The 27,010-nt window shown below is 46.4% G+C and overlaps 1 protein-coding gene across 1 annotated transcript in view; it reads left to right on the top strand.

Annotated features, from left to right (window-relative positions):
- ACVR2B (activin A receptor type 2B) overlaps positions 1 to 15,317 on the top strand; it is a 43,719-nt gene extending 28,402 nt beyond the window's left edge. Inside the window, exons 2-11 of the mRNA XM_007945709.2 lie at positions 6,985 to 7,192; positions 7,513 to 7,622; positions 7,772 to 7,923; positions 8,009 to 8,152; positions 8,778 to 8,921; positions 9,533 to 9,681; positions 11,521 to 11,635; positions 13,684 to 13,822; positions 13,912 to 14,042; positions 15,123 to 15,317. Coding sequence (XP_007943900.1) covers positions 6,985 to 7,192; positions 7,513 to 7,622; positions 7,772 to 7,923; positions 8,009 to 8,152; positions 8,778 to 8,921; positions 9,533 to 9,681; positions 11,521 to 11,635; positions 13,684 to 13,822; positions 13,912 to 14,042; positions 15,123 to 15,317 — 1,487 coding nt within the window. The remainder of the gene's footprint in view (positions 1 to 6,984; positions 7,193 to 7,512; positions 7,623 to 7,771; positions 7,924 to 8,008; positions 8,153 to 8,777; positions 8,922 to 9,532; positions 9,682 to 11,520; positions 11,636 to 13,683; positions 13,823 to 13,911; positions 14,043 to 15,122) is intronic.
- The last annotated feature ends 11,693 nt before the right edge of the window (positions 15,318 to 27,010 follow it).

A 27,010-nucleotide genomic window follows, 5' to 3' on the forward strand; every position in this document is an offset into this window, starting at 1 on the left:
GGTTTCAGTCTCTCTCCATTGAGAATAATGTTGGCTGTTGGTTTTGCATAAATGTCCTTTATTATGTTGAGGAATGTCCCTTCTATTCCTATTTTAATTCATAAGGTTTCCATTGACCAATTTCTTCAGAAGCGGATCACCAGGTTATTCTTTGTAGTCTTTCTTAGTCTGAAAGTTCCACTGCAACCTGTCCAGTCTGGGTGCCCCTGCTGGTATTTGAAGCGTATTTGAAATACCTGTGACATAGCTTCACAGCAACATGCAGGCCACTGCAGTATGACAAAGTGACAGCCAAGTTGTGGGTAACTATGTTAGCATGAGATCAAATAGACTTATTGGCAAAAAGCATTACAAATAAAGAGAGTTATTGTGTAATAAGAAAAGTTTTAGTACTGAGAATTTATAAAGAAGTTCTACAACCCACAGAAAAAGGAACCAGAATAATAGGAAATAATATGAACATACAGTTTTCAGGAGAGACTAATACACATGAAAAGATGATCTTTCTCAAGAGTGATTGCAGAAATGCTAACCATAACGAGGTGAGCAAAAGTCAGGGTAGCTGAGGTTGTGGCTCAGTGAGCTGTCTGTAGCCTGTCGGGAACATATATTGGTACATCCACTCTGACGAACAGTTTGACAGTATTTAGCGAGTTGAAGATGCTCATGTGCTATGAACCAGCATTTCCACCTTTGGGCATGTGGCCTGGAGAAATGCTCATGCATAAGCATTAGAGACATGTGAAAAGATTCATAGTGGCATTGCTTATGTCAGCAAATATTAAAAATAACTTAGAAGTCCAACAGAAGAATGTATACTTAAGTTATGGTAAGGACATACAGTGGACTATTAATACATTTCAGAGCACTAGAGCCTGGCTGCCTCGCTTCAAAACCTGGTTTCGACGCTTAATAAATAATTTGGTTAAGTGACTTACCCCCTTTGTGCCTTGATTTCCTCTTTCTTTAAATTTTTTTTAAAATATTTATTTTATTTATATTGTGATATGGGTGAAAGTTTACAGAGCAAATTCACTTTCCATACAGCAGTTCACGTAGACTTGTCTCATGACATTGACTACAATTTACCACAGTGCAACAGCTCCCCTCCCTCTTCCTCCCCATAGTTAGCTCTTCCTTGTGTCCTTCCCTCCATGCACTCCTGACTCCTGAGCTATGTCCCTGTGCATACACAGCCTTTCTATTCTCTCATTATTGTTCTGTCCAAGGAGTATATCTACCTAATGTAAATGTTCACCTCATATGCCTGTCTTTTGTTTGGCTGGAAGCCACAGGAGTGGGTTCAGTTCCAGACCTGAATGAAGGGTAGCTAGGGGCCATAGTGTCCATAGTGTCAGTGGTTCCATGAGGCTCTGTCAGACCAGCAAACCTGGTCCTTTTTTTTTTTTTTCCCTCAAATGATTTTGAGTTTTGTTCCACATTGTTCTCCACTCTATCCAGGATCTCCTACATAGATCCTCCTCCAAGTGGTTGACTCTTGGTTTCCTCTTCTGTAAAATGAGGACCCTCACAGTGTTCTCAGGAGAGTTAAAGGAATTATTATTTGTAAAATGCTTAGCATAGTACTTGAGATATAGTACAGTGTATGCTATATGTTTGTTAAATAAAATAAATGTTTATCAATCAGGATGGTTTACAAAGATATGGGGCAGGGGGAGGAAGCAGATGTATTAGAGCTTGTATTTGGCTGCTAGAAACAGATACCCAAGAGTTAATTTTCTCATGAAAAGAAGTTCAAAGACAAAATGTAGATGCATTTTAGATTCTTTTATGCCCCAGTGTATGTGCCACTCCACCATGTGTGACTTTCTCATCCTTCACCCTTCTCTCTTGTTCCCTTCCCTCCAGTGAGCATCTTTAGCTTCTCTTGGTCCCCACACCCTGGCCATCTTTCCTCTGGTCCTGGTGAAGGTGTTGAAGAGGCTGCTGTGTGCGGGTGGGGAAGGTAGAGTCCTGGACATGGACATGGTACTAGAAACCCTAACCTTCAGATCTTTTTGGCAGGCAGGCAGGGGGGCACCCAAGTTAGGAGTCTTCCAATGTCCTGCTAGCCCTCTCCTCCTAGAGACACTGAGATTATCTTCGGGGCTCCTAAACAGGGGCTTGGAGAAGGCCATCTTCCCTTTCTGGGCAGACCTAAAAGCTAGATGCTGGAGAGAGGCCACCAGCCCACCTGAGTCATCCTCTTTTGGCCTCTTCTCAGGCTTGGAGTCCTCTGTGAGAGGATGTGGTAGTGAATGGCATCCGTTTCTTGCCACTTTACAGTGCCTACATGGATGAGGCTGGGCCCCTGCCTACTGTTGTGATGAGGCTGCTGAGGGAAGCCAGGAGTAGAAAGTAAGGATTGTGCTAGCTGTAGGTCTCCTATTCCTCTGGGAGCTCCCCAAGTCTCTGAGCTCCCAACCCCAGGGGAGGTATGGCCACTCCAGCTCTGAACCCTCCTCCTCAAGGTTCTGCCTGTCTTCTTTTGGTTATACCTTCCCTCTGCTCCATCCCCGTTGCACTTGGAACCTAGCCAGTACCCTGGAAGGAGTACCCATCTCCCTAGTGGATAGTGGGGTATGTCCACTGACTGAGCTACTTTCAGAGGGGAAATGAACCTCCTCCCTGTGCTTGTCCTTGAGCGTCAAACTGGCCCATTTAGGTTCAGCTGCCTGAAAAGTCAGTTAAGTCAAATCTGAACCCCTTTGCAAATACAATACTGAGTTGTCAATGAAAGCAAACATGGGTGTAGGGACGGATAGATGGGTGAACAAGCTAAACAATTTTGTATGTCTAAATGGAGAGTGTATCCAAGATCATATACAGGGTTGGCAGACAATGGGCCTCTCAGGGTGCAGAAGAGTATGAAGGAATGGACACTGGGAGGAGGTAACTATGGGGAGGAAGTGGGAGGGGAGCTGCTGCATTGTAAATTTTGGTCAATGACATGAGACAAAGTATATGTGAACTGCTGTATGAAAAGTGAATTTACTCTGTAAATCTTCACCCAAATCCTAAAAAAAAAAAAAAGTCAGTTAAGTGCTGAATCTAGTTTCTTGCAGTGGGTTTTCTCTGCGTTGCATGGACTGAGGGGCCAGGAGCATGGGTACCAGGGACAGAGGGTAGGGTGGGGCTGGGGTTTTTCCCTAGGGTGTAGGCTCTTTAGAACCTAGGGGCTGCTGGTTGTCTACATTGCCACTTTCAAACCAGTTCCTTTGGAGGCAAGCAGTTGGATTGCTTGTGGCTTTAGGGGTATAGTGAGCCCCTGTCCAGGTGTCCTTGCGGAAGGCTGTGAGGCAGTTAGTGTGAGGTGGGGAGTCACAAGCACCCCATTTTGAAGCACAGCTTCTTCCTGCCAGTGGCTCAGTGGGATGGGGATCAGGGGACCCTGATCCAGTGGGTGTGGGCAGGAGCTGTGCTCTATTAAAAGGCAGAGGTGGCCTTGTGGTTGGAGTCCTGCCAGAGGCTATAAATAGCTGAGTGTATGAAGAAGCTGAGAGCCAGGGAGGAAGGGGGAGGCCCCTGGGTCTGTAGCTGGCAATTGAGCCTGGGTGTGGTGTGGGAGGGGCACAGAACATCACAGGCTGCCCAGGGCCCCCTCAGGCTCTGAGTAGGAAGCTCTTATAGGCATGGATGTATACATGGTAGGCTAGGGCGTTGGGGGGCTTATATTAGACGGGATTGTCATAGGCAGCAGGGAGGGGTATTTTCTCTAATAACAGCTAATCTATTAATAAAGCCAATCACTTTTAAAATGCAGTAACTCATTTAGTTCTTCCAACAGCCCTAGGAGGTAGATACTGTTATTATCTTTTTATAAGCTAGGAACCAGGGGCACAGAAGTCCTTACTTAGGTAACTAGTCCAGATTCACACAGCTAGGAAATGTCAAGAGCCTAGATTTAAATTGAGTCTGGCCAACTTCAGGCTGTTCTTTACTTGGTCGCCTGTAGGAGGATCTGGTCAGGTGGAGATCCAGTGACATCCTAAACCATTGGAGTTCTTGGCCTTCTCTGTCTGGGTCTTGCCTCTGGCAATGGCCAGGAGGGGTCCATGACTGGTCAGTGCCCTGGAGAGAGGAACTGGGCCAGCCTTAGGCCACTATCAGTGTTTGTTAGCCTGCCTTATGCAGACAGAGGGACTTTGTTACCTTGAATGGTCACAGGAGCTCTCCTGAGGACCCTAGGCTAGGGCTTGTCCTGCAGGCTGAGACCACCGCACTTGTTACCTCTTTCCTTTGAAATCCTACTCTAGCCAGGAAATACCTGTGCTTATCCACCCACCTACCCATTACTGAACACCCATTGTGTGTCCCAGACTGGTTCTAGCACTGTGGATACAATAGTAGACAGGACCATCAAGGCCCTCGCCCTCATTGAGTTTCCAGACTGCCATTTAAAAAGCCATTGTCAAACACATTTGTAGTGCTTTATTTCCTACAAGAGTGTTATGTTCACATTGTTATTTCTCTTGGAGATTATTTTTGGTTGCATTATTCCTAGGCTGTTTGAATATCTGAAATAGTCCTTAAACACCAACGACAGGCGTATTAGTCAAGGGTGGTAAATTATGTGATGGGGGAGCACGAGGGCCTCTGGAAGTAGAGAGTTGGCCTGGTTTGAAGGGAAAAGGAGGAGGTACAATTTGAAGGAAAAAGTGGGGAACCTCTCACAGCCAGAGGCAGCAACATATGGTAGCCTAGAGGCTGAGCCAGTTCAAGGACCTGACAATGTGGTGTAGGTACAGTGAGGGGAGGAAGGCTCACCCACCTGCAGTCCAGAACGGATCTGTGCACACACCTCACAGGGACACCGCCCCCCATTAGAATTGCTGGTACCTCATGTTTGTTCCCCTGCTAGGGAGAGGAGGTCTTGTGCTCCCTGGGCTGGGTGCTCTGTGAAGCCCAGCCATCAGATGCTGCTGCAGGTGACCAGGGACCTGGTGGCATCATAGGCTCCTGGCCCCCTCTCCACCCCATCTCCAAGAGTTCTTCCCTTAGGCCTGAAACCATGAGCTTGATGAAGGCCTGCTTGGGGTAGGGTGGGGTGGGGATGGTATGCACCTGTATGTGGGCCTTGAGTCCCTTCCTCTGGACCAGGCTGAGTCCCAGCTTCCTGGTTGCTGGTAAGGCTACTGTTTTTCTTACGAAAGTGTCAGGGTCTAAGCTCTGCAATGTTAGATAGGCCAGAGCCGTGGCTGGGCACTGGCATTTGGCCCCTCTTGCTTGCGCCTGACCAGGTCCCTCTGGAAGAACATCCTGTCACTGCAGGCAGAGGGGTGAAGTTTGACCAGAGAATAGCCCACTCTTCTGGTGGGGGTCCCTTCCACCTGACAGCTGATCAGTGTCCTCTTAAGGTATACCGTGGGGGACCAGGCTCTTCACAGTGGCTACAGATGGATTGGAGAGGAGGCTAGGTTGGGGTTCAGGGTACTTGGCCTCTCGCAGGGTCAGATTGGAGTCTCCCTCCCGTGGTACCCCAGCCAGCCTGTCAGCCTGATGATGAAGCAGAACTCCTGGCTGCCAGTGGGCTGGCTATCTGTTCTTATGTGAGAGTGACTCTGACCCCTTTTTTCTCCTTTCTGGGGTGGCAGTAGTTGCAGTGGGAAGATAAGTCAATGGTAGTGCCAGGTCACTGGCTCACAGTAGGCTCACAGAGTATGGAGAGGTTGGGTAGATGCTGGGTGCTGGCTTCTTCTTGGGTGTCTGTGTGGGGCTTGGCGGCAAGGCTGTAATGCCACTATTCCCTGATGTCTCCCTTTATCGTAGATGCCCCTGGGAAGGAGGCGATGGCAGTGTTCCCAGATGGAGAACCTGAGGGAGCAGCTCAACACAGGCTGCAGGCCCAGGCACCTCTCCTATGGTCTCCTTCCTCAATCTGAGTACAAGGTTTAGGAGTCTTGGGGACAGATTTTGGGGCTGAGACTAGAGGCTGTTTTGGAGGGGATAGGGAAGGAGGTGGATTTGGTGAATGTTTGAGTTGATGTTTGAAGGAGACACAGGTTTGAAGGGGCAGTTGGAAGGTCTGCCACCTGGATGGCACTTTTGCAAGAGTGGTGGGGGTACCCTTGGGGTCACCAGGGTCCAAGCCCAGCTGGGACATGATCTGTTGCTGCAACTCAGCCCCCAGCCAGACCTCCTTCCATCTGGGGCACATATCTCCCTTGAGTGAGTCTGGGAGCCTTACCCCTATGCACACGGGTACCCCTGACTCTTTGGTCTTTTTAGAGGTCTCCAGCCATCTTGAGCACCATGTATGCTTGCTGGATGTGGGAAGGTCACTGGAGGGTCCTTGTTTCCTGTCCACACTGGGCACCTTAGGGGACTGTGGGGAACACACCAGCAGTGTATGGGGTGCTGTGGGGAGCATGGGTCAGGGTAAAGGTAGAAGCAGTGATAAACTATCCCCCATGTAGTTTCTCCACATGTGACCCCTCCTGAGGTCTGCATCAAAATCACCTGAGACAGGTGGGGTTGGTTAGAAATGCAGGTTCTATCTCTGGACTGGACCCAAGAATATGTATTTTTAACAGACACTTCCTCCCCAAGGGTCCCCTCCCCCACAACAGACACAGTAATTCTAATATACACTGAGGTTTTGAGGGTCCCGCTAATTGCTGCTGCTGCTGCTGCAGAAATTGCTACCCACAGCCCCACGCAGGGATCATTAGCACACCTTTTCATGCATCTGCTGATCAGTCTGGCTGGCTGTTTATCCATTCTTCTGTGGAATTAGTCTTGCCATGTACTTCCTCTTGCTTGGGGCTGGGGGCAGTCACAGTGGGAAGATGAGATAGGGCTGGGGCCAGGCTGGCACACAGTAAGCCAAGAGGTATGGAACTGGTTGGCATGGAACCTAGCATCTCTGTAGAGGCCTAATGACACCCACCTACCACCCAGCCTCTCTCAGGCTGGCCTAGGATCCAGGGGTGGCAGTGGCCCTAGTGGCGTGCTTAGGTGAGTCTTTTGTCTCTGGGGACATAGGCTCCGGGCGTGGGGAAGCCGAGACACGAGAGTGCATTTACTACAACGCCAACTGGGAGCTGGAGCGCACCAACCAGAGTGGCCTGGAGCGCTGTGAGGGTGAGCAGGACAAGCGGCTGCACTGCTACGCCTCCTGGCGCAATAGCTCCGGTACCATCGAGCTTGTCAAGAAGGGCTGCTGGCTGGATGACTTCAACTGCTACGACAGGTATGCTGGCCACATGGATCTTGGGATGTCTGGGAAACCAAGCCTGGCATTTGAAGGTGGGATGGCCAAGATGAGACGGGGGCTCCTGAGATGACTTGGACAACTGGAACCATCTTTACCCTATCCCAGTCCTAAAGCGAGGTCTCAGTGAGTGTCAGCCCCATACCTCTCTTGCCTGAGGCCACACCTTAGGAGAGGTGGGTTCTCACTGCCTCCAGTATTCCCCATGATGCTCTCCATCAGTGGGGAGGACTTAGACTGGGCAGACTCGAGTCTTGTATCCCCTTGCTGAGAGTGGGTGTGGAAAACTGTGTCTCCAGGCAGGAGTGTGTGGCCACTGAGGAGAACCCCCAGGTGTACTTCTGCTGCTGTGAAGGCAATTTCTGCAACGAGCGCTTCACCCACTTGCCGGAGGCTGGGGGCCCAGAAGGTAAGGGGACTGGTAGGAGGAGGGGGCCTGGTCTGGAGGAGCTCGCAGCTCCTGAGTTGGGTGGGAAGTGGTTATAGGGCACCATGGTCCAGCCCTGGAGGTGTGGGGGTGGGCGGGCTGTGTGACGCAGGGCTCCCTGTGTCCCCCAGTCACGTACGAGCCACCCCCGACAGCCCCCACCCTGCTCACGGTGCTGGCCTACTCGCTGCTTCCCATTGGGGGTCTCTCCCTCATTGTCCTGCTGGCCTTCTGGATGTACCGGCATCGCAAGCCCCCCTACGGCCATGTGGACATCCACGAGGTGAGATAGGGCCGTTTTGGGACAGGGGTAGGAGTGGAGATGGTGAAACCAGCCCAGACCCTGTTAAGCCCTTGGTCTCTCTTAGGACCCTGGGCCTCCTCCTCCGTCCCCTCTGGTGGGCCTGAAGCCACTGCAGCTGCTGGAGATCAAGGCCCGGGGACGCTTTGGCTGTGTTTGGAAGGCGCAGCTCATGAATGACTTTGTGGCTGTCAAGATCTTCCCGCTCCAGGTGGGTGCTGAGGGGCTCCAGGTCTTCTGTCCCCACTGTGACCTGAGCTCTGGCACCTCTTCCCCTCCAGGACAATCCAGACCTTGTGTACATGGTGGGATGATGGCAAAGTGGGCCACCCCTACCACTTGTTGGGGGTGGTTACTCACTCTACACTTGATTGGTCTGCTGGTTTCAAGCAAGAAGTGAAATTTCATGGCTCTAGAGTAGGGTTTTGCAAAACCTCTGTTTTCAAAACCTTGATCCATTCAGGTTTTTGGGTTTATTTTTTCTTTTGACCTCCAGATCTGCTCAGAGGCCCTGGACAACAGGCCATCTCAAGAGGTTATCAAAGACATTTCTCAGACTTGCTTTGCCTCTCATTTGTTGGGTGACATTGAGCTACTTGCTTCCCTCTCCGGGCCTCAGTGGCCCAGTTTGTAAATTGAGGGGCTGGCCCTATGTGATCTCGGGATCACTGTTGATATGAACAGTGATATGCCAGGGTCTGGCTCGGTCCCAGTCTTCTTCCTGCCCTGTTACTTCTGAGGCTTGGAGGCCAGGGGTTGGGGGGATGGGGTGGGAGTGGCATTCTGCTACAGAGGGTAATGTGGCTGTAGCGAGGCTAAGCCTCATTGCATTGCAGGACAAGCAGTCATGGCAGAGTGAGAGGGAGATCTTCAGCACACCGGGCATGAAGCACGAGAATCTGCTACAGTTCATTGCTGCTGAGAAGCGCGGTTCCAATCTCGAGGTGGAGCTCTGGCTCATCACGGCCTTCCACGACAAAGTGAGTCATGCCCTGTGGGAAGGTGAGGTGACAAGATGGGATGAACTTGGTCCCTGTGGTGGCCTTACATAATAAGGTGACCCCCTGCCCCAGTGGCAGTGTCCATGATGAGGTGACCCCTGCCATAGGTGTGGGCTTGGGTATCTATAAGGAGACTGCTGCTCCCTGACTCTCACCCTTTGACCTCCATCCCTTCCTGGCCTTGTTTGCCTTCCATATCGGTTATAGCCTCCCAGGAGAGTAGCCTGCTATGTATCTATATCTATATCTATATCTATATCTATATCTACAGATATGTTGTTGTTGTTATGTGCGGTTGAGTTGGACCCTACTCATAGTGACCCCTCCTTGGGTTTCTGAGGCAGTATCACTACGGAAGTAGATTGCCCCATCTTCCTTCCGAGGAGTGGCTGATGGGTTTGAACCACCAGCCTTCTGGTTAGCAGTCAAGTGCCTTAGGCACTACACTACTAGAGCTCCCTAGAGATAGAGATAGAGATAGAGATAGATAGATATAGACACACACACACATTGAAACATCCTTCCCAGGCTGGGCTGGGTCCTGTTCTGTACCTAAAATCTATGTCCAAGCTCTGTGCTGCCTTCTCTAGGGCTCCCTCACAGATTACCTCAAGGGGAACATCATCACATGGAACGAACTGTGTCATGTGGCAGAGACGATGTCACGAGGCCTCTCATACCTGCACGAGGATGTACCCTGGTGCCGTGGAGAGGGCCACAAGCCGTCTATTGCCCACAGGTACCTGGTTCAGCAGACACCCTCCCTGTACTTGGCCTGGAGCTGCAAGGGAATTGAAGGAGGAGGACAGGGCTTAGGAGTGGAGGGAATTGTCTCAACTTAAATACTTAGCCTGCTTCCCATATATCAGAGGGAGAGTGGTCCTGCCTTACCCTGCCTTCCACCTGTGTCCTGGGGTAGAGTGCCCTCTAGCAGTCATAAGAGGAAGTGCTGACTCTGCTTCTCAGTTGACGAATTTGGCTCCTCCATTCTCAAACTTCGTTTGGGACCCCTTTATTCTCTTAAACAGATTTTCTGTATGTGTGGATTCTGTCTGTTAATATTTGCTATATTAGAACATACACACTCTATTAACTGTCAGGCAGATGACATCACCCATCACGTAGCCTCTGGATACACCTAAGAGAATGAACTTAAGACAAATAATCTCTTAACTATATAAATACTTCTGACCTTGCAGATTCCTTGAAATAGTCCTGGGACGGGACCCTCCCCTCTGGGTCCTCAGATCACACTTTTAGAGCCCCACTGCATTAATTTACCATCAGAAACCAAAAACCAAACTCACTGCTGCTGTGAGTTGATTCAACTCATAGTGACCTACCTTGGGTTTCTAAGGCTATAAATCTTTACGGAAGCAGACTGCCTCATCTTTCTTCCATGAAGCAGCTGGTGGGTTTGAATCACCAGACTTCATGTTGTTGTTATGTGCCGTCGAGTTGGACCCAACTCATAGCAACCCCTCCTTGGGTTTCCAAGGCAGTATCACTACGGAAGTAGATTGCCCCATCTTCCTTCCGAGGAGTGGTTGGTGGGTTTGAACCACCAGCTTTCTAGTTAGCAGTCAAATGCCTTAGGTACTATGCTACCAGAACTTACTAAATGACAGGCACTGCTGCAAACACTTGACAAATACCAACTCATTGAACCCTCATTACCATTCTGTGAGATGGGTGCTGCTTTTCTCAGCACCAGCATACACAGGAAGGAGCAGTAATGCAGAGAAGTTGAGTAGCTCACCCAGGCTCACATAGTGTAGTTTGATTGTGTGGCTGTGAGGGACAGGGATGAGCCTTGAATTCCAGAGTTCAAAGCTGAAATGCCCTAAATGGTAATGACAATTAGGACATGTAAAGTTGACTGTATGAAATGTCCATTTCTGTAGCTCAAAAATAGCTGAATGCTTAAAAAGCAAAACATAAACAGCTGAATGCCGACTCTTCCATATGGTTCAACTTAAGGAGTCCATAGTAAGTGTAGCTCTAAGCATTTGTGCTTATGACTTGGTTTGATTCTCACAATAAAGCTGAGACAGGCACGGGAGAAGCTGAGGATCAAATGCAGCTCTTTTAGAGGTGGAGCTGAGTTTACTTGCCAGCACCTTGCTGTACCCCTGCCTCCAAGGTGTGCTTGAGCCTCTTGGGGCCTGCACAGAAACAGCAAGTTAATTTAAAATTTCTGTTCTCACTGAGATCCCAGAAAATGCCAATGTGCCCTTCCCTGATGCTTCTGGGAATTAAAGGCTGCCCTTGGATATTGTTGGGACTGGAAAGGGGTCTGCCCAGCCCCTTGGGTGGGTATTGCCTTACCAGTCCTAGCAGAAGCCTACCAATGGAAGTGCAGTTGGAGATTCTGGCACCCAGTGTGGAAGGACTCCTGGAGTTGCCTGCCTTACCCCTTTGCAGACCTAGTTCCTTAATTGGATGGAATGGCCAGATCTTGGGTCTCTGGGAGTTACAGGGCACAGACTCCAGTACCTGGGAGTCTAGGTGGGAAGCCAGGAGCAGGGTAGGCTGGCCTGTGATGTTCACTTTCAGTGTGGCCCACCTGTCTCCACAGGGACTTCAAAAGCAAGAATGTACTGCTGAAGAGCGACCTCACGGCTGTGCTGGCTGACTTTGGCTTGGCTGTTCGGTTTGAGCCAGGGAAACCTCCAGGAGATACCCATGGGCAGGTAATGAGCCTCAGGTGGTGTAGTGGGGGGCTGACACGGGGATGGATACTCCACCCTCTTGTGCTTGGCTGGGGGGTGCACAGGGGACTTGGGTCATTGCATGAGCTCAGAGCTATCAGTTCGCTTGGAGAACAACACTGGTTTTACTGGTAGGGAAACCAAGGACCTCAAGGTAGCCTAGCAGCTTCCTCAGGCTAGTCAGCTAAGAAATAGCAGATTCCACATTAGGGTTTTGGCTACCTGTTCTTATAATTTCAGTCTTTCTCTCTTCCTCTTTTTTTCAGTTTTAGTTACTTTATTTTATTTTTTTTGTTTTTCCGTATTCTTCCCTCCATGTGCTCTTGCCCCCTGAGCTGTATCCCTGTGCATACAGAGTCCTTCTATTCTCCCATGATTGTTCTCTCCAAGGAGTGTATCTACCTAGTGTGAATGTTCATCTCATATGCCTGTCTTTTGTTTGGCTGGAAGCCACAGATGTGGGTTCAATTCCAGACCTAAGGGCAGCTAGGGGCCATAGTCTCAGTGGTTCCATGAGGCTCCATCAGACCAGCAAACCTGGTCCCTCCCCCCCCCTTTTTTTTCCCAAATGATTTTGAGTTTTGTTCCACATTGTTCTCCCACTCTATCCAGGATCTCCCAGATAGATCCCCCTCCAAGTGGTTGACAGTGGTAGCCAGGCACCATCTAGTTCTGGTCTCATAGTTCTATAGGCTGAGGATTGCATGGTTTACCAGTCACTTAGGCTAATTGTTTCCATGAATCTTTGGTTTTCTACATTCTTCTTTGCTCTGGACGAGGAGAGACCCATCCCATCTTTGCATCTAGATAGCCACTTGCAAGCTTTTAAGATTCCAGTCACTACTCGCCAGAGTAGGAGGTAGAACAATGTTTTGTGTAGTATGTTATGCCAATTGAGCTTGACATCTCCTGTGACTATGGTCCCAAGCCCACAGGTTCAACTACTCGCTCCCTCTGGGTAGCTGGCTGTGCCCAAGAAGTGACTACAACCTTGTCCCTTGTCAGCTCTACTATATACCTGGGAATTTTTATAGAATATACAAATACACTTGTAGAAACATTGTCTGCTAACACTGTGCATGGTCTTGGGCACAGTGTCTGGGGAGGTTCAGTGTTCTGCAAAGGGTGGCTCTGAGTCTGGCCACAGAGAATGATAGAGTCTGACTGTCAGCTCTCTCAGGGCCCAGGTTGTCACCTTTGTCACCTGGGATAAGCACATTGGGCCTGACATATTTCAGTTTTAATTATTAAAACAAGATAAAATAGAAAGAATGTACAAAAAATACAAATCAACAACTAGAAAAAGTTATTCTAAACCTAAGCAACTCATCCTAAAGCAGTCACTGTTGGTATTTTTAAGTATTCTTCCCTCTCCCTTTGTTTTTGGTTTTCATCTCAGTAAAACGTGGGTAGCTCCTTGTGGTATCAGCGTAGTAATTGGTACCCATTACCATCAAGTCAATTTTGACTCTGTAGTGACCCCGTTGGGTTTTCAGGGCTGTCAGTCTTTACGGAAGTAGATTGCCTTATCTTTCTCCTGCAGAGCAGCTTGTGGGTTTGAACTGCTGACCTGGTTAGCCTCCAAATGCCTTACCTGCTATGCCACCAGAGCTCCTGTACTAACTAGGTAGCTCTTCCATTTTAGATTAGTGCTGTCCTGAGCTTATGATATTTTAAAATTATTAGCGAGCCGTTATCCTCCTGTTGTTGTAAGATGTTGTCAAGTTGATTCTGACTCATATGGACTCTGTGTCATGGGGTAGAACTGCCCAATAGTTTCCTTGGTTGTGATTTTTATGGAAGCAGATCGCCAGATCTCTCTCCTGTGGAGCTGCTGAGTGGGTCTGAATCCCCAACATTTTGGCTAGCACTTAACAACCAGCCCTCCTTAACTCTCCCATGAGTGTGGCTAATCAAGGATTGCTATCATTGGTGTCCTGCTCTGATCGCACTGACTCACCCCTAGTCTGGTGGCCCAGCTGTGTATGCGTTTGTGACTATAGACCTTACCCTGCTCTGTCCTCATGTAGGTGGGCACGCGACGGTACATGGCCCCTGAGGTGCTCGAAGGAGCCATCAACTTCCAGAGAGACGCCTTCTTGCGCATCGACATGTATGCCATGGGCCTGGTGCTGTGGGAGCTTGTGTCACGCTGCAAGGCTGCGGATGGTGAGTGGGATGGGAGCCCCGAGTACCTTGGTGGGGGCAGGGGAGCAGGGTCCCTCAAGGTGACCCTGAGGGCTCTGTCTTACACCTAGGGCCCGTGGATGAGTACATGCTGCCCTTTGAGGAAGAGATTGGCCAGCACCCATCACTGGAGGAGCTGCAGGAGGTGGTTGTGCACAAGAAGATGCGGCCTACCATTAAGGATCACTGGCTGAAGCACCCGGTGAGGGCCTGGGTGGCAGGTGACTCTGCAGGGACCAGAGAGGAGAGTCCTTCCATGTGTGGCAGGAACAGGGAATAGGGCAGAGAAAAGATGAGTCAGGTAGCAGGTCAGCTCCCTTCACTTCCACCAAGGACAGTGTCTGGGGAGGTTCAGTGCTCTGCAAAGGGTAGATCTGAGACTGGCCCCAGAGAGTGATAGAGTCTGACTGTCAGCTCTCTCAGGGTCCAGGTTGTTACTTGGGTCTGCCACTCAGCAGCTGGATGACTTTGAGCAAGTTTGTTTTTTTTTTTTTTTTAGCTCTCCTTTTCATCAGAATAGCACTGTAATAGGGTTAATGAGTTATCATTGTAAAACTCTTGGCAGAATATCTGTCATGTAAATGTTTAATATAGAAGTGCCTAAGGCATTTGACTGCTAACCAGAAGATTGGCGGTTCAAACCCACCAGCCACTCCTCGGAAGGAAGGTTGGGCAATCAACTTCCTTAGTAATTACTGCTTCGGAAACCCAAGGAGGGGTCGCTGTGAGTCAGATCCAACTTGACAGCAGTGAGTTTGGTTTTTTGGTTTTGTTCTCTGTCTGGACGAGCCATGTGGCATTGGACTCCTCCAATCTGGAGGTGCTGTACAAAAGACCCTAGCCATGGGAATCATTTCCTGCCTTGGAAGGGTATGTGCCTTCAGCTCCATAGAGTTCCTTTCCCTGCCCAAGGCTAATTCAGAAAAAGGACAGCTTGAGGCCACTGTGGGCTAGCTCTCCACCAGAAGAGGGAAACTGGAAATCCCTGCTCTAAGGCAAGCAACTGTATCTCCTCCAGGAGGGTCCCGGGTTTGCTTTCCTTTTCTGTGTGGAGGCTCAGTGAACCTTTGGTTGAGACTGTGGAGGAGGCTGGTGGATGCTGACTGCGGAGGGAAGGCATCTGGACCCTTATAGTTCTCCTGGCACCTGCTAGGTCTGGGTCTGGGACCGTTGTTGAGCCTGATCCCTGGGGACAGAATCAAGTTTGCTGTCTCCCATACTTGTCCTCACTCAGGGACTTAACAAGGGTGTCTTTCCTCTCCACACCTGCCTGCCTGTTCAGGGCCTGGCCCAGCTGTGTGTGACCATCGAGGAATGCTGGGACCATGATGCTGAGGCGCGCCTGTCCGCCGGCTGTGTGGAGGAGCGGGTGTCCCTGATCCGTAGGTCGGTCAACGGCACTACCTCGGACTGTCTTGTCTCCCTGGTGACCTCTGTCACCAACGTGGACCTGCCCCCTAAAGAATCGAGCATCTAAGCCTGAGACATGAGTGTGTCTCTCCAGACTCAGTGGACTATCTGAAGAAAAAAGGAAAAAAAAAAGTTGTGTTTTGTTTTGGAAATTCCATAAAACCAACAAACACGTAAAATGCGGCTGCTATTTTACCTTGACTTTTTATTATTATTATAATTATTATAATTATTATTATTAATATTATTTTTTGGATCAGATCAGTTTTTACCAGCACATTGCTCTACTGTATTGCAAGCAGCGGACGTGTCAGCAGGCGTTGAGGTGCTGAGCTGTGAATGCAGAACCAGCGCCATGCTGAAGAGCCTCAGTCACCTCCTGTCCTTTGGGGTTCATTTTTCCTGTGCTCTCGTTGTTTGTCGTCTCAGAATCTGTGACACAAAGAAACCCATCTCCTGTCTTAGGACACTTAATGCTGCAAACTCTCCCTAGAGGAACCTTTGAAAACTGTTAAATAAGAACACGCCTTCCTCAGAAGAGGAGTTTCCTCTGCCCTTGTCCCCTCTCCCCACTTCCCTGCCTTTCATTTTATTTTTCTCCTTTTTTAGACAGTGAGCTTAAGAAACAGCAGATGTGTCTTTCACGGATCTAACGGGTGTTATCCTGACCGAGGAAATACTGGGATGAGAAAGATGATGGTTTGGACTGGAGCTGTAGGGGCAGACAGTGCTGGGGGCGGGGTTTGGAACAGAGCTACACTGGACTTGGGCACATTTGGAGCAACATCCTTTGCTGTGGAGGCTACTTCTCAGGTAACCTGGAATGAGGGCAAGGACCTTGTGGAGGCCAAGCATTAATGGCAAGTGTGGGGTTTGGAGAAAGTCTGCAAGCTGGTGGGGCTTGGACCCACCTGCTGGCCCTGGCCAGTTTTTTTCCCCACTAACTTTTTTCCCACATACAGGGCTTGGTCATAGGACAGAACCTTTTTTCTGCCCTAATTTTAAGGTGAGGTGAGGATAGAAATCACCATAATTTATGAGTATATTCTTCAAAAGACATGATGCTGTAAATATCTTAATGGAGGCAAAGTTGAAATACTTTGCTTCCTCATGGAGCAGTTCAGGGAAATGCCCACAGGGAGGCACCCTGCACAGCTGGGGTAAGAGGGATTTCCTAGGTGGGGCCGCCAAGGCTTGCCTCTCTGGAAACCCTGAGAGTCTTGCAGCGCTGGCTCTGCCCTTCGTGATGACATAACTGTCCCCTTTATGTGACTCGTGGGCACAGCTTTCTCCACACCCCTTAAAGTGGTGCATATTCTAAAAACCGTTTTTCTATTATGCCATAACTTTGCTCTAGTCAGTGAATGTTCCTAATGCTGCTGTTTCAACATTTGAATTTTTTTAATTTATGAAACATGCAAGTTTTTTTAAAAATAAAACACACAGACAGACACACATACACACAAACACACGCTTTGTACACACACGCTTTGCTATGTGGCTTCCGAGGTTTAAATTTTGAAAAGTCAAAGAGTTAAAACTTCACGACCACAGACCACCTCAAACCAGAAATACCTCAGAATTTTCTACTTGTGTAAGTTTTATTATATATTTTGTTAGTTGTGTTGTCTTGTAGTAAGTGTATTTTAATGTAAGTTGGCTTTTATGACAAGAGAGTTTAAAAGAATTAGAAACAAAGAAAAAAAAAACTTTTACAAGTCTTCTAGGGAATGCTATCATTTTTGTTTGATAACGTCCTTTTGTAAATAGCTGTCATCCATGGTAGGTTGGCCATCTGGGCTGAGTCAGGGCATTTGCCACTCTTGTTTGTGAAGGCTTTTTCTTTTGGCTTCTTTAGACCATTTTATTTTAAAACAGTGCATCTTTTTTATCTTGAGGGTAGGTGAGTTGGTGGGTGAGGGGAGAGTTTGACTTGGGTGAGGGCTAAAGAGGGACACCTCTTCATAGGTTATTTGGAGGTTCAGGTTTTTCCCACAACGTGATTGGTCAGTGTGCAGAATGACAAGTAACCCCACTTTAACTTGGTAAGACTGTGGCCTTTAAATCCACATGAGGTAATTTTACCTGAGATTTAATTTCTTTGGCAAATTAGTAGCAATGTTCACCATAGAGAACTGTAGTGTCTCTGGGAATCCACACTGTGACTTGGGGGCAGGCGGTAATAAAGTAGTGTGTCCAGGAGTGATGTGTTCTCACCCTTTGCCAGTCTTGGAGTTTCTCTCCTGTTATCCATCTAAGAGGGCATTGCACACACCCTTGAGCTGTTTTGCTCCATGCATCTGGGGCCTGCCACTTGCTGCGTAGGCACTGGTCCTGTGAAAGGTGTGCTTGCCTCCCTTTCAAAACTCAGTTTTTGCTTCATGGGTAAATGTGGGATGGCCAAGGTGGCTATAGGGCCAGATTTTCTGTTTATTTTCTTGGTGAGCTGTGTTGTCTTCTTTTCTTTTTCTAACTATTTGGTTTTGTGCTGTGGTATTTTTCTTCCCTTGGAAAAATTTTAATGGCAAAATAGGCCTTACAGCAGTTGCTTTTCTTTTCCACTTATTTCTTTAAGAAGCTTTAAAATATTTATTGAAAAGTGCCATATCTAATTTCTTTAGCTTTCTTCTCAGGCAGTGCCTGACATCTCTGCTTTTCATCCTCAGAAGAAACAGATGAATCACCAACGCATGCAGCTAATCTACTGTGGGAACGATCAGATCACTGCTCCTTCCCAGTGCCAAACACTAACCCATCCAGTTCAGTTACAGATTTCCTCTGGGTGATTTTTCTTTTGTGCCCTGGCTTGATTCTTACGAGAGCAAGCTTTGGCCTGGCTGTGGGCAGGAGACAGTGCAGATAAGGCAGGCTGTCCTGTTAGACTGCATGCCTCTTTTTTGGGTGTGCTCACTCTTTGTCGACCCTGTACCCAGCTGCCGTAGCATCTCTTTGGGACCTTGGCACTAGAATGAGGTATCAGAAGATGGTAGCTGTTTAGTGTGATTGGATAGTGGGGAGAGTCCAGGGGCCCATGGGCTTCAGGCTGCCTTTTCCCTCATGCTGTGGTGTACGATGCCTGTCAGGCAGTGCATCTGCTGCTGTTGGCTCGAAGGTGAGCAGTCTTCCAGGGCATGGCTCTGGGGGCACGGGTGGGCCTTTTGCCCCAGATAAAGTGTTTTGTCTGTTTGCTGTCATAAACCCATTGGGGTTTGAGCCATCTAGAGCTCTGGTAGATATTTATTGGATTTTAGGTCCATTGTCTGTGCTTTTCCCCACAAAGATCTTATATGATACCCATTTCCATGGAGTTCAAATAACTGCTACCTTCTTCTGTGTTTTAGCCCCAAACTTTGTGGAAAACTGATGGAATTGGGACCTGGAATCATTTTCCCTGCACAAGGGAGTGATCATTCATCTAGAGCGGGAGGGAGCTCAGTCAGGGAGAAAAGTGGCCAAGGATCCTCGCTCCTTCCTGCTTAGTGTGCTGTCATCCTGACAGGATGTACCCTGGTGGAGATTTGGTCTGGAAAGCTCTCATTTCTTTGTTCTGTTGAAAAATGCCCATCATCACTGTAGGAAGTCATCCCTAGTAGGAGAAATCTAGGAATGAGCAGGATAAGGAGGTAATGCCACTATGGCAATTACAGTGTTTTAGGACTCTCGGTGACAGGAGACCAGGGAAGGCTTTGAGTGTGGTCATGAGACCACACTGGGCTGGCGTGAGTTGGGTCTCTTGCTGGGTCCATTGGCCCCTAGCAGGAGTTAACATGAGTAAGTTATTCGGAGGATGCGAGCTACAAATGGAACCTTCTTGGAGAAAAGGAGACCCAGCTGTGAGGGAGAGCGAGCATCATCAACCTTTATTGCTAAGCATGACCCTTCAGTCCTGTTGGCTCTGGGTGGGTGCTGAGAGCAGTCAGTCTTATGTGGGGAGTCCTTCCCCTTGTGTGCCAGCTGCTTATGACTCTGAATTCACTTGATGGATTTGTGGCAGTTGTGCAGAATAAGGGCATCTTCAGGAGGCTAGAGCCTCCTCACACATGCTCAGCAAAGGGAAGGGTTTCTCCTCTCCAGGCCACTGAGATCTAGGAATTGCCCCAGTAGACCAGGCCAGTCCTCTTGACATCACTGAGTGCTTTAGAAAGCAAAGTGAGGCATGTGACCCCACAGTTCTGCTCTGTCACTTTTCTCTCCAGTAGGCTACGTGCTTGCTCCTTGCTCCCCTGCCTGCTGGGTACTCGGGCTGTGCACAAGGAATTTCCTTGATGGCAAGTCCGGCTATGTATTGAATGTCTACCATGTGCTGAGTGTGGCTCAGTAAACCCGTCATGTGGCCCCTCTGCTCTGAGCCATGATGGCAGGGAAGTGGATGCCCCATCCAGAGTCGGGGACTAGATGGCCCGCTTGCAAACGGGATTTTGTCTTTTTAAATTTGTAATGTGAACTTCCCAACACCTATTGGTAGCATAAGGATTTGATTACATAGTAAAATTACTATGTAATTTTAAAATTACATAGTAAGCATCAGTATGTACGTTTTAGAGTTGGTACTAGGAGCTGAACAGCCAGACATTATTCCTGAGAGCTTGACTCATTAGAATAATACCTAAATTGGAAGGCTGGTTTCCATGAGTTGACTTAGTTTGATCTGGAGCCCCAGTTATTTCAACCTCTTGAGCCGGTTTTTCTTGATGGTTCACCTTTGGAGACACGGCCAGGTTCACATTTTCAGAGGTACTAGACCACATTTCATAGGTACTTTCCAGCAAACAAAATGAATCTACTCTCCTGCCCTCAATATTCTGGGTGAACAGCCAAGAAGGGAAGAGGTATAGGTGGCTTTTTCTCCTTATTTGTGTGACAAGAATTCTCGTTGGTCAATGGCTGTTTGCAAAAGCTGAACTAATAAAATAGCAACTAATGTGTTAAAGCTAGTGATGATGAGTTTAAGCTTCAATGAATGGTAATGTTTTAAGTTAAGAAAATGGGTCCAATAATTTAGTTGATGAACTGTATATAGTTCTCAGTCTAGCTTTGAAAATGTTTAATGAATTCAGGGTTAGAAGCATAGTTCTTTAAGTAAGATTGCTGGTAGTAGATTTGTAACCAGCAGTACGAATGTATTCCATACCTTTAGAAGACTTGAAAAAGTTTTTTCAGACGATTTAGTTTTGTAGGTAAAAGAACTCAAAGTTTAAAATGCCCCTTTGGAAGTGAATTCAGTTGACTCCACTGGATTTTTGTAACAGATTAGTACATTCGAGAGGCCCATAAGCTATCAATAAATAAAAGTCCAAATGATCCAGTGGGATATTTTTAACGTTCTTATTTTATACTCATCTTGAGTTTACAGTAAACTTTGGTTTAGACAAGGTTTTGAATGGAAAGAATTTATCACTGTTCAGAAATTTTTACCAAGCTTTTAAATTTTCATGACGATACCTTCCAGGTATGAATGAAGCAAGAGTTTTTGATCGTGGTACTCTAGGTATCCCTGTAGTGCCAAAACCAGCGATGCTTTATTTGCTCCTATGGCAGCTCGTAGAAATAACAAGTGGTTTTTTTCGTGTATGAATGAAAACACTTAGTCTCTAAATGCCGGTGTGCTGTGACAGTCCCGTGTTGTCCTTTGTTATCAAGGAGTTTCTTTGGATTGTCCAGGGCCTAGGCAATTCTGAGACCTACCGCAAGCCAACCACAGGACACTGAAGAGATGTACACACAGACACGTGTGCATGCAGTAGGTTACATAAATATGGGCTGTTCTGGACATCTGCGGGAAAGTGTTACATTCATTTGCTAAGTTGATGCTTTGGGGCTTACCATTATGAAAAGTATGACCCACTCTCATGCTTTTCAGGCAGGCATGGATGGGTTTTTTTTGCAAGTGGATGAGTTCCTCTTGAGTCTGTGATTTCTTCTGTTGGTGGGGTCTGGGCCTCTTCCCTGACTCCTAAGCACGTTTGCATCTGAATGTTGTTAGTTAGCATTGTAAATAAAATCGTAGGTTATATAGTAGAGATGACACTTGAAATTTTCCTTTAAAAAAAGTCTATAGCTCTACGTCTATATTTAGTTATATCACCTGACAGAGTTCTTCTACACAGTGCAGAGATTGTTTTATACCACAGATTATTTTTATAAAGTCTAGTGAGTTTGGATAAGAATGATTTTGTAATCAGAGCTAATGAGGTTTACCTTTCAAGATAATTGTACACTGGAGCATGAGTGGCGTGGAGCTTCTTCTTAGTGCTTGCACAGAGTTTCGTGATACACTGGCAGATTGGAGTTAAGTCTTGGGCCTAGTGTGGTCCAAACCCCACTTGTGGACTGGGGGAAGAGGGACTGGGAGAGGCGAGAGGAGCCCCAAGTGTATTTTAGATTTGCACTCCCTCCAAGATTTCTTTTGAACAAAGGGTTCTGAGGTTAAAAACTAGTTTGGAAGCCCAGGCCCTAGGAGATAGTGGCCTGTGGGGCTGGAGATGTGTGTGAAGGTGTTTTGGGGAATGGAAATTGTATGGGGGCACAGATTGGGGATGGGGTGGGGCTAGAATAAGATTTAGGCTATACAATGTCAAATTGGGAATTTGGTGATTTGAGTAACGAAATCTGCCAAACTGAATTACCTAGGACCAAATTATCCGTTTTTGAGGACGGAATCGTCCAGTTGGGTAATTGTTCAGGAAGCTGGGGAGGGTGATGTATATACTTCATGAACAGATTAAATAGGAGAGCTGCCAGACACATTTTGTCCTCTCTGGCCTGAACTTTCGGGGAATGAGAGTAGTTGGGTTGGCTCGCTGCTTTAATCTACCAAGTCATTCAGGAGCCCATTGAGGAAGCTCAGGACCCCAGTAACAGCAGGACCTCTTTTAATGTCTATGAAGGTTTTCCTGCTTTTCCTTCCAAGTTCAACATCACTGCCATAATATGGGAGACAGCCTTCATTTAAGCCTTTTTATTTTTGGGTAGAAAGTAGATGGTTATGTGGATGGGACCTTTTGATGGGCTGTAGGGGAAGGGAGTAATGAAGCTAATAATGCCTTGTGTCTGTGTTGCCAGTTCTGTGCACAGCTGAAGGCCTGTCCTCCAGACTCTGCCTGCTGGCTTAGGCTGCTGCATCCTGAGGTGCACTAGGTGGGACGGTTTTGTCAAGAGAATCATTCATGTGTCATTTTCAGCCAGCTGTGCTTTTTGTTCATTCTGATTTAGAGTGAAGTTTTACACTTTACTCTTTTTATACTTGGAATAAATTCAGCATCAGTGAAACCAGCAGCATGCTGGGAAGTAAACCCTCATTCCTTCCCTAGTCCTGCATAAAGAACATTTCTCTGCTCTCCAGCCACGTGTTTTGGAATGTAATTCTGTTGTGCCTTTGTTTTTGTCACCTCCTCTCTCCAAAAGCAACTGCTGTAAGCTTTTTTTCTACTTGTCTTTTCTAGCCCCAAACCCTACTTGTTTCCTTTCTCCTAGCTCTAATTTCTGGATGCAGTTGTGTGATCCATATTATTTTAAGAACCAGTTACCTCAGACCTCACGTTGAACAGTGTCACCATCTGGATCCTTTGGATACTGCAGGCTTGTAACATACACACACAGGAACCCTGCCAAGTGTGGGCACTTATTTGTTGTAAAATAAAACTCTTTCCAAAGACTGGAAAAGGGGCTTCTGGCAAGCTCGTCATGGCACTGTGGCGGGAAGGGTCTTGTGTGTCATCTGAACGGTGCTTCCTGTGTTCCTCTTTGAAATCTGCCATTTTCAGTATTCTCATGTCTGAATAGGCAAAACGATCATTTGGCTGGTCTTGCACGAAAATTAGTTCCAAAGATGAGCTCTTTGTAACACATTTCCAGTCGCTGAAGCTCAAATGTAGAACATTCCTCTAAATGGTAGGATAAAAAAACCCACCATCTACCACAGTGCATTTTGGGAAGATGTCTGTAGCATATTTTGCTGTGAAATTCGGCCTTGCGGGATATGGCTGTTTGTCATTTTGATGTATTTTGAATAAATATATATATTTTTTAAAGAGCCTTTTTTACCAGTTGAAAAAGTTTAATTAACCAGTGGTCACTACATCTGAAATTTCTGTCTCTGGGGCACAGATAGCAGACCAAGACTTAAAGTGGTAACTTAGCTGTAGGAGTGTGGGCTGCCTATCTGGGCTGCCCTGTGTAGCACTGACCATGGATCACAAGGTCAGTGTGTGTAGTTTGGGGTCCCTTCTCCACTCTCTAGGTGTTTGGGTTCTGCCCCATTCAGGGGACTGTTGATGTCAGTCCCTGCAAGTGCTTTAGCCCAAGTGGGTTTTTCTCAGAGCACTGCCACAAGTATATGTTTAGCCAAATAATTTCTCCATAAGGGAAAAATATGCTCCTCTAAATTTTACCAACAATGACAGAGATGAGAGTAGGAAAGATTAGGCAGGATCTGAGTTTTTAATTTGTAAACAGCATCCAAGTTGTTGTCAGAGGCCATCTGGGAGCCAGCAATCATTACAGAGATTCTTTACAAGGCCTCATCTGAGAGTCTGCAGACCTCCAGTGAGGGGAAGAATCATTAAAATGCCAGCGACTTTGGTTTTTTGTTTTTTGGCTTTTTTTTTTTTTTCCATTTATTTTCTGGAGTTCTATAAAAGTGCAAAGGAAATTGAGTGGTACTTGAGAATTGAGGGTGAGGATTACCGCAGATTAGAAACATACTTCAGATTTCAGTTCCATGCCACAAATCCACAAGATACCATTTTTCAACTGTACAAAAGAATCTGCTTATGAATTTGATGTGATCTTAATGATAGCATCAAAGGCCAAATTTTTACCTGTTAATATGTTTCCACATTTTCCTTGAATCAGAATAACTTCAGTACTGTAAATTGGACTTACGTCGAGTTTGATGTCAATTCTTGTGAAAAGAGCTTTCTGCATGTTACAACAGACATACAGTTAAAGAACACAGCAGAGTACACAATTTGTAGGAGCAGTTTCAAACCAACAGAAAATATCACCTCTCATTTGTCATCTTCTATATCAGTTTTACCAGATACTTCTAAATTTGTACATTATTTGTAAGGAAAGGAAGGAAAACCCTAAGACTTGTCTAACTTAGTGGAGAATGTGTGTGTTGGCTTTAGGATGGATAGCAAAGTCTTATTGCGCTGTGTTATCTAACTTGTATATAAAAATTGTAATTAAAAGTTTGGATTCACCTGTTTCTCGCGGTTTAAAAAGATAAATAATTGCAAACTCTGGAAATGTGACTAGTGTATGATTTAAGGCTGTAGAAATGAGGAAGCTCTTTCAAGTGCTAAAACTAAAGACTTCTAGTTCTTGGCTCAAATTCAGTAAGTACTGTTTGTATACCAGGATATGTGAGATGTAAATGTAGTAGGTCACTTTTCACCCTTGTAGCTATAAAATGAAAAATTTTGTAGAACAGAAATAGCTTGTACTACTGAATTAACAAAAATTATACTAAAGTATCCTGTTTTAAAAAATATATATATACAGAGTTAAGCTTGTTGCTGTTACCCTGTCTGGATTTGAAAAGTGTGCTGATTTATATATATATTATATATACACACAAACACACATCTCAAATGGCCTAAAGCAGACATCTGTGTAATTACAGTTGCAAAATGAAGACATTTTGGAAAAGAACATTGTATCATAGTTCATGCATTTGCAGTGGATCTTTGTTCCTTTTTACTGTGGTAACTTTAGAAATGAGTGTCAAGTTTGAAATTAGATCTGCTAAGTTGGGGTTTTGCTGCTTGAACTCTGCACTGGGTCCTCAAATAAACCGATGTGAATGTAGTTTTTTCCCCCTGTGTGAAGAAGCAGCCACACCCCAACAAAATAGGAGGAAAAATCTAGAACTATTTCAAGTTTTATCTTTTTGTATATGAAAATAAAATAATAATAAAACAACCCTGTTGTCTCTCTTAATCATATGGCAAGGTATTGACATTTCCTTTTATTTATTAGAAGTAAATAAAATGGCATTTTCTCCACTTGAACAGGGCTGTCTCAGACATCCCTGTGAGTTCCTATTTGGTACCCATGCAGTTATGAATGCCTGAGTGCCAGGTCTACCCTAGTCCTGTGGGGCTGGGGCTAAGCACTGGTCTCCATTTCTGCCTTTCAGAAGCCCAGGGCCTAGTTGAGGATATTCTGGGCTCCCTAAATGGACTGTTCTCCTGGGATTTGGGGTAAGTTCCTACAGGACAGGTGTGCATATTCTGAATCTCCAATGTGCTTCCTATCTCCCAGTCCTATACCTTTTAGGCAACTCTGAACAATATTTTGTAAGTGGAGCAAGGAAGCCTAGAAAATAAGTTGTATTCAGGAGTACTGCAGAACATCAGCTTTGATGTTCCCAAATTTGATTAGTATTGGGGTCACTTGCGGAGTTATGGCAGCCTTACTGCAGACCTGTAATAGCAAAATTCTTAGGTTTTGTACAGGAGCTCTGGTAGCACAGTACCTAAGGCATTTGACTGCTAACAAGAAGGCTGGCAGTTCAAACCCACCAGCCACTCCTTGGAAGGAGGATGAGGCAATCTACTTCTGTAATCATACTGCCTCGGAAACCCAAGGAGGGGTCACTGGAGTTCCTGATTAATCTCACTAAATGAAAACATGGTTCACCACTAATGAAATAATGCTGGTGGTCTCCTGTTGGGTGCTGTAGAGTCAATTCCAACTCCTAGCAGCCCCTGTGACAGAGTAGAACTACTCTGTAGGGTTTTCTGGGCTGTAAACTTTACATAAGCAGATCACCAGGTCTTTCAGCCACAGACCCAGTGGGTGGGTTCAAACTGCCAGCCTTTCAGTTGGCAGGGGAGGACTTAACCATTGTGCCACCAGCGTGCCTCATGGACTCTACTACTTAGCAAAGAAAACAAGAAAGCCCCAGAAATCACTTTACTACTTTCTGTGCCTTCCGCAGTATTATAAAAGATTTTTTTTTTTTTTGGTCCATGACTAGTATTTGCTTACATGGAGAAACACCAGCTTTGAGTCCTCCTCCCAGTGGAGTTTAAATTTTTTCTTTTTTAAAATTTATCCCTTATTGTAAGAATTAAAGCGACATGCTTGGAACTCCCTGAAGAACAATGTTTGATGAAAGGAAGAGCCTTTTATTTAGAGATCTGTGGCCATTTTTGCTCTTTCAGATTTAGAAAACTCAACCTTTCATTAGTGAGCATCCCCAAAGATAGCACAGAGAATGGGAGAAAGGCAAAAGGCTGACTTCTGAATGAGGAGCTTGGAGCTAGAAAAGCTGGAAGATTAGACTTTAGGGGTCATTTGGTCAAACTTTCTCTTTAGCAAAAGGAATCTTTTCACTAAGAGTTTTTTGTTTTGCCTTTTTTTAAAAAATGTATTTTTGGTAAAAATATACACAGCAAAACATGCTCCCATTCAACAATGTCTACACATATGTTAGTTACATTCTCCATAATGTGTCAACATTTCTCATTTTTGTTCTAGTTGCTTCACTGGCATTAACTTAGGCTCACTGCCCCCCAGCCTTCTCATCTATGCTTTAGAGTAACTAGTCCATTTGGTTTCATACAGATAATTGCTTAAAAGGGTGTGGTACTCAAGGGAGACATTCTTTGTGCTAAATAGCTTTTTAGTTTAAAGGTAACTTCACAGGGTATTTCTGCTTTAAGGTCACCAAGAGATTTGACAAGCTGGTTTATAGAAGCAGGTGTCTCCAAGTAAAAGTGGGCTCAGGGGCCGTTCAACTTGCCTTCT

This window comes from Orycteropus afer, unplaced genomic scaffold (genome assembly GCF_000298275.1).
Source record: "Orycteropus afer afer isolate SDZICR_OR568_19922 unplaced genomic scaffold, OryAfe1.0 scaffold00142, whole genome shotgun sequence".
NCBI classification, from domain to species: Eukaryota; Metazoa; Chordata; class Mammalia; order Tubulidentata; family Orycteropodidae; genus Orycteropus; species Orycteropus afer.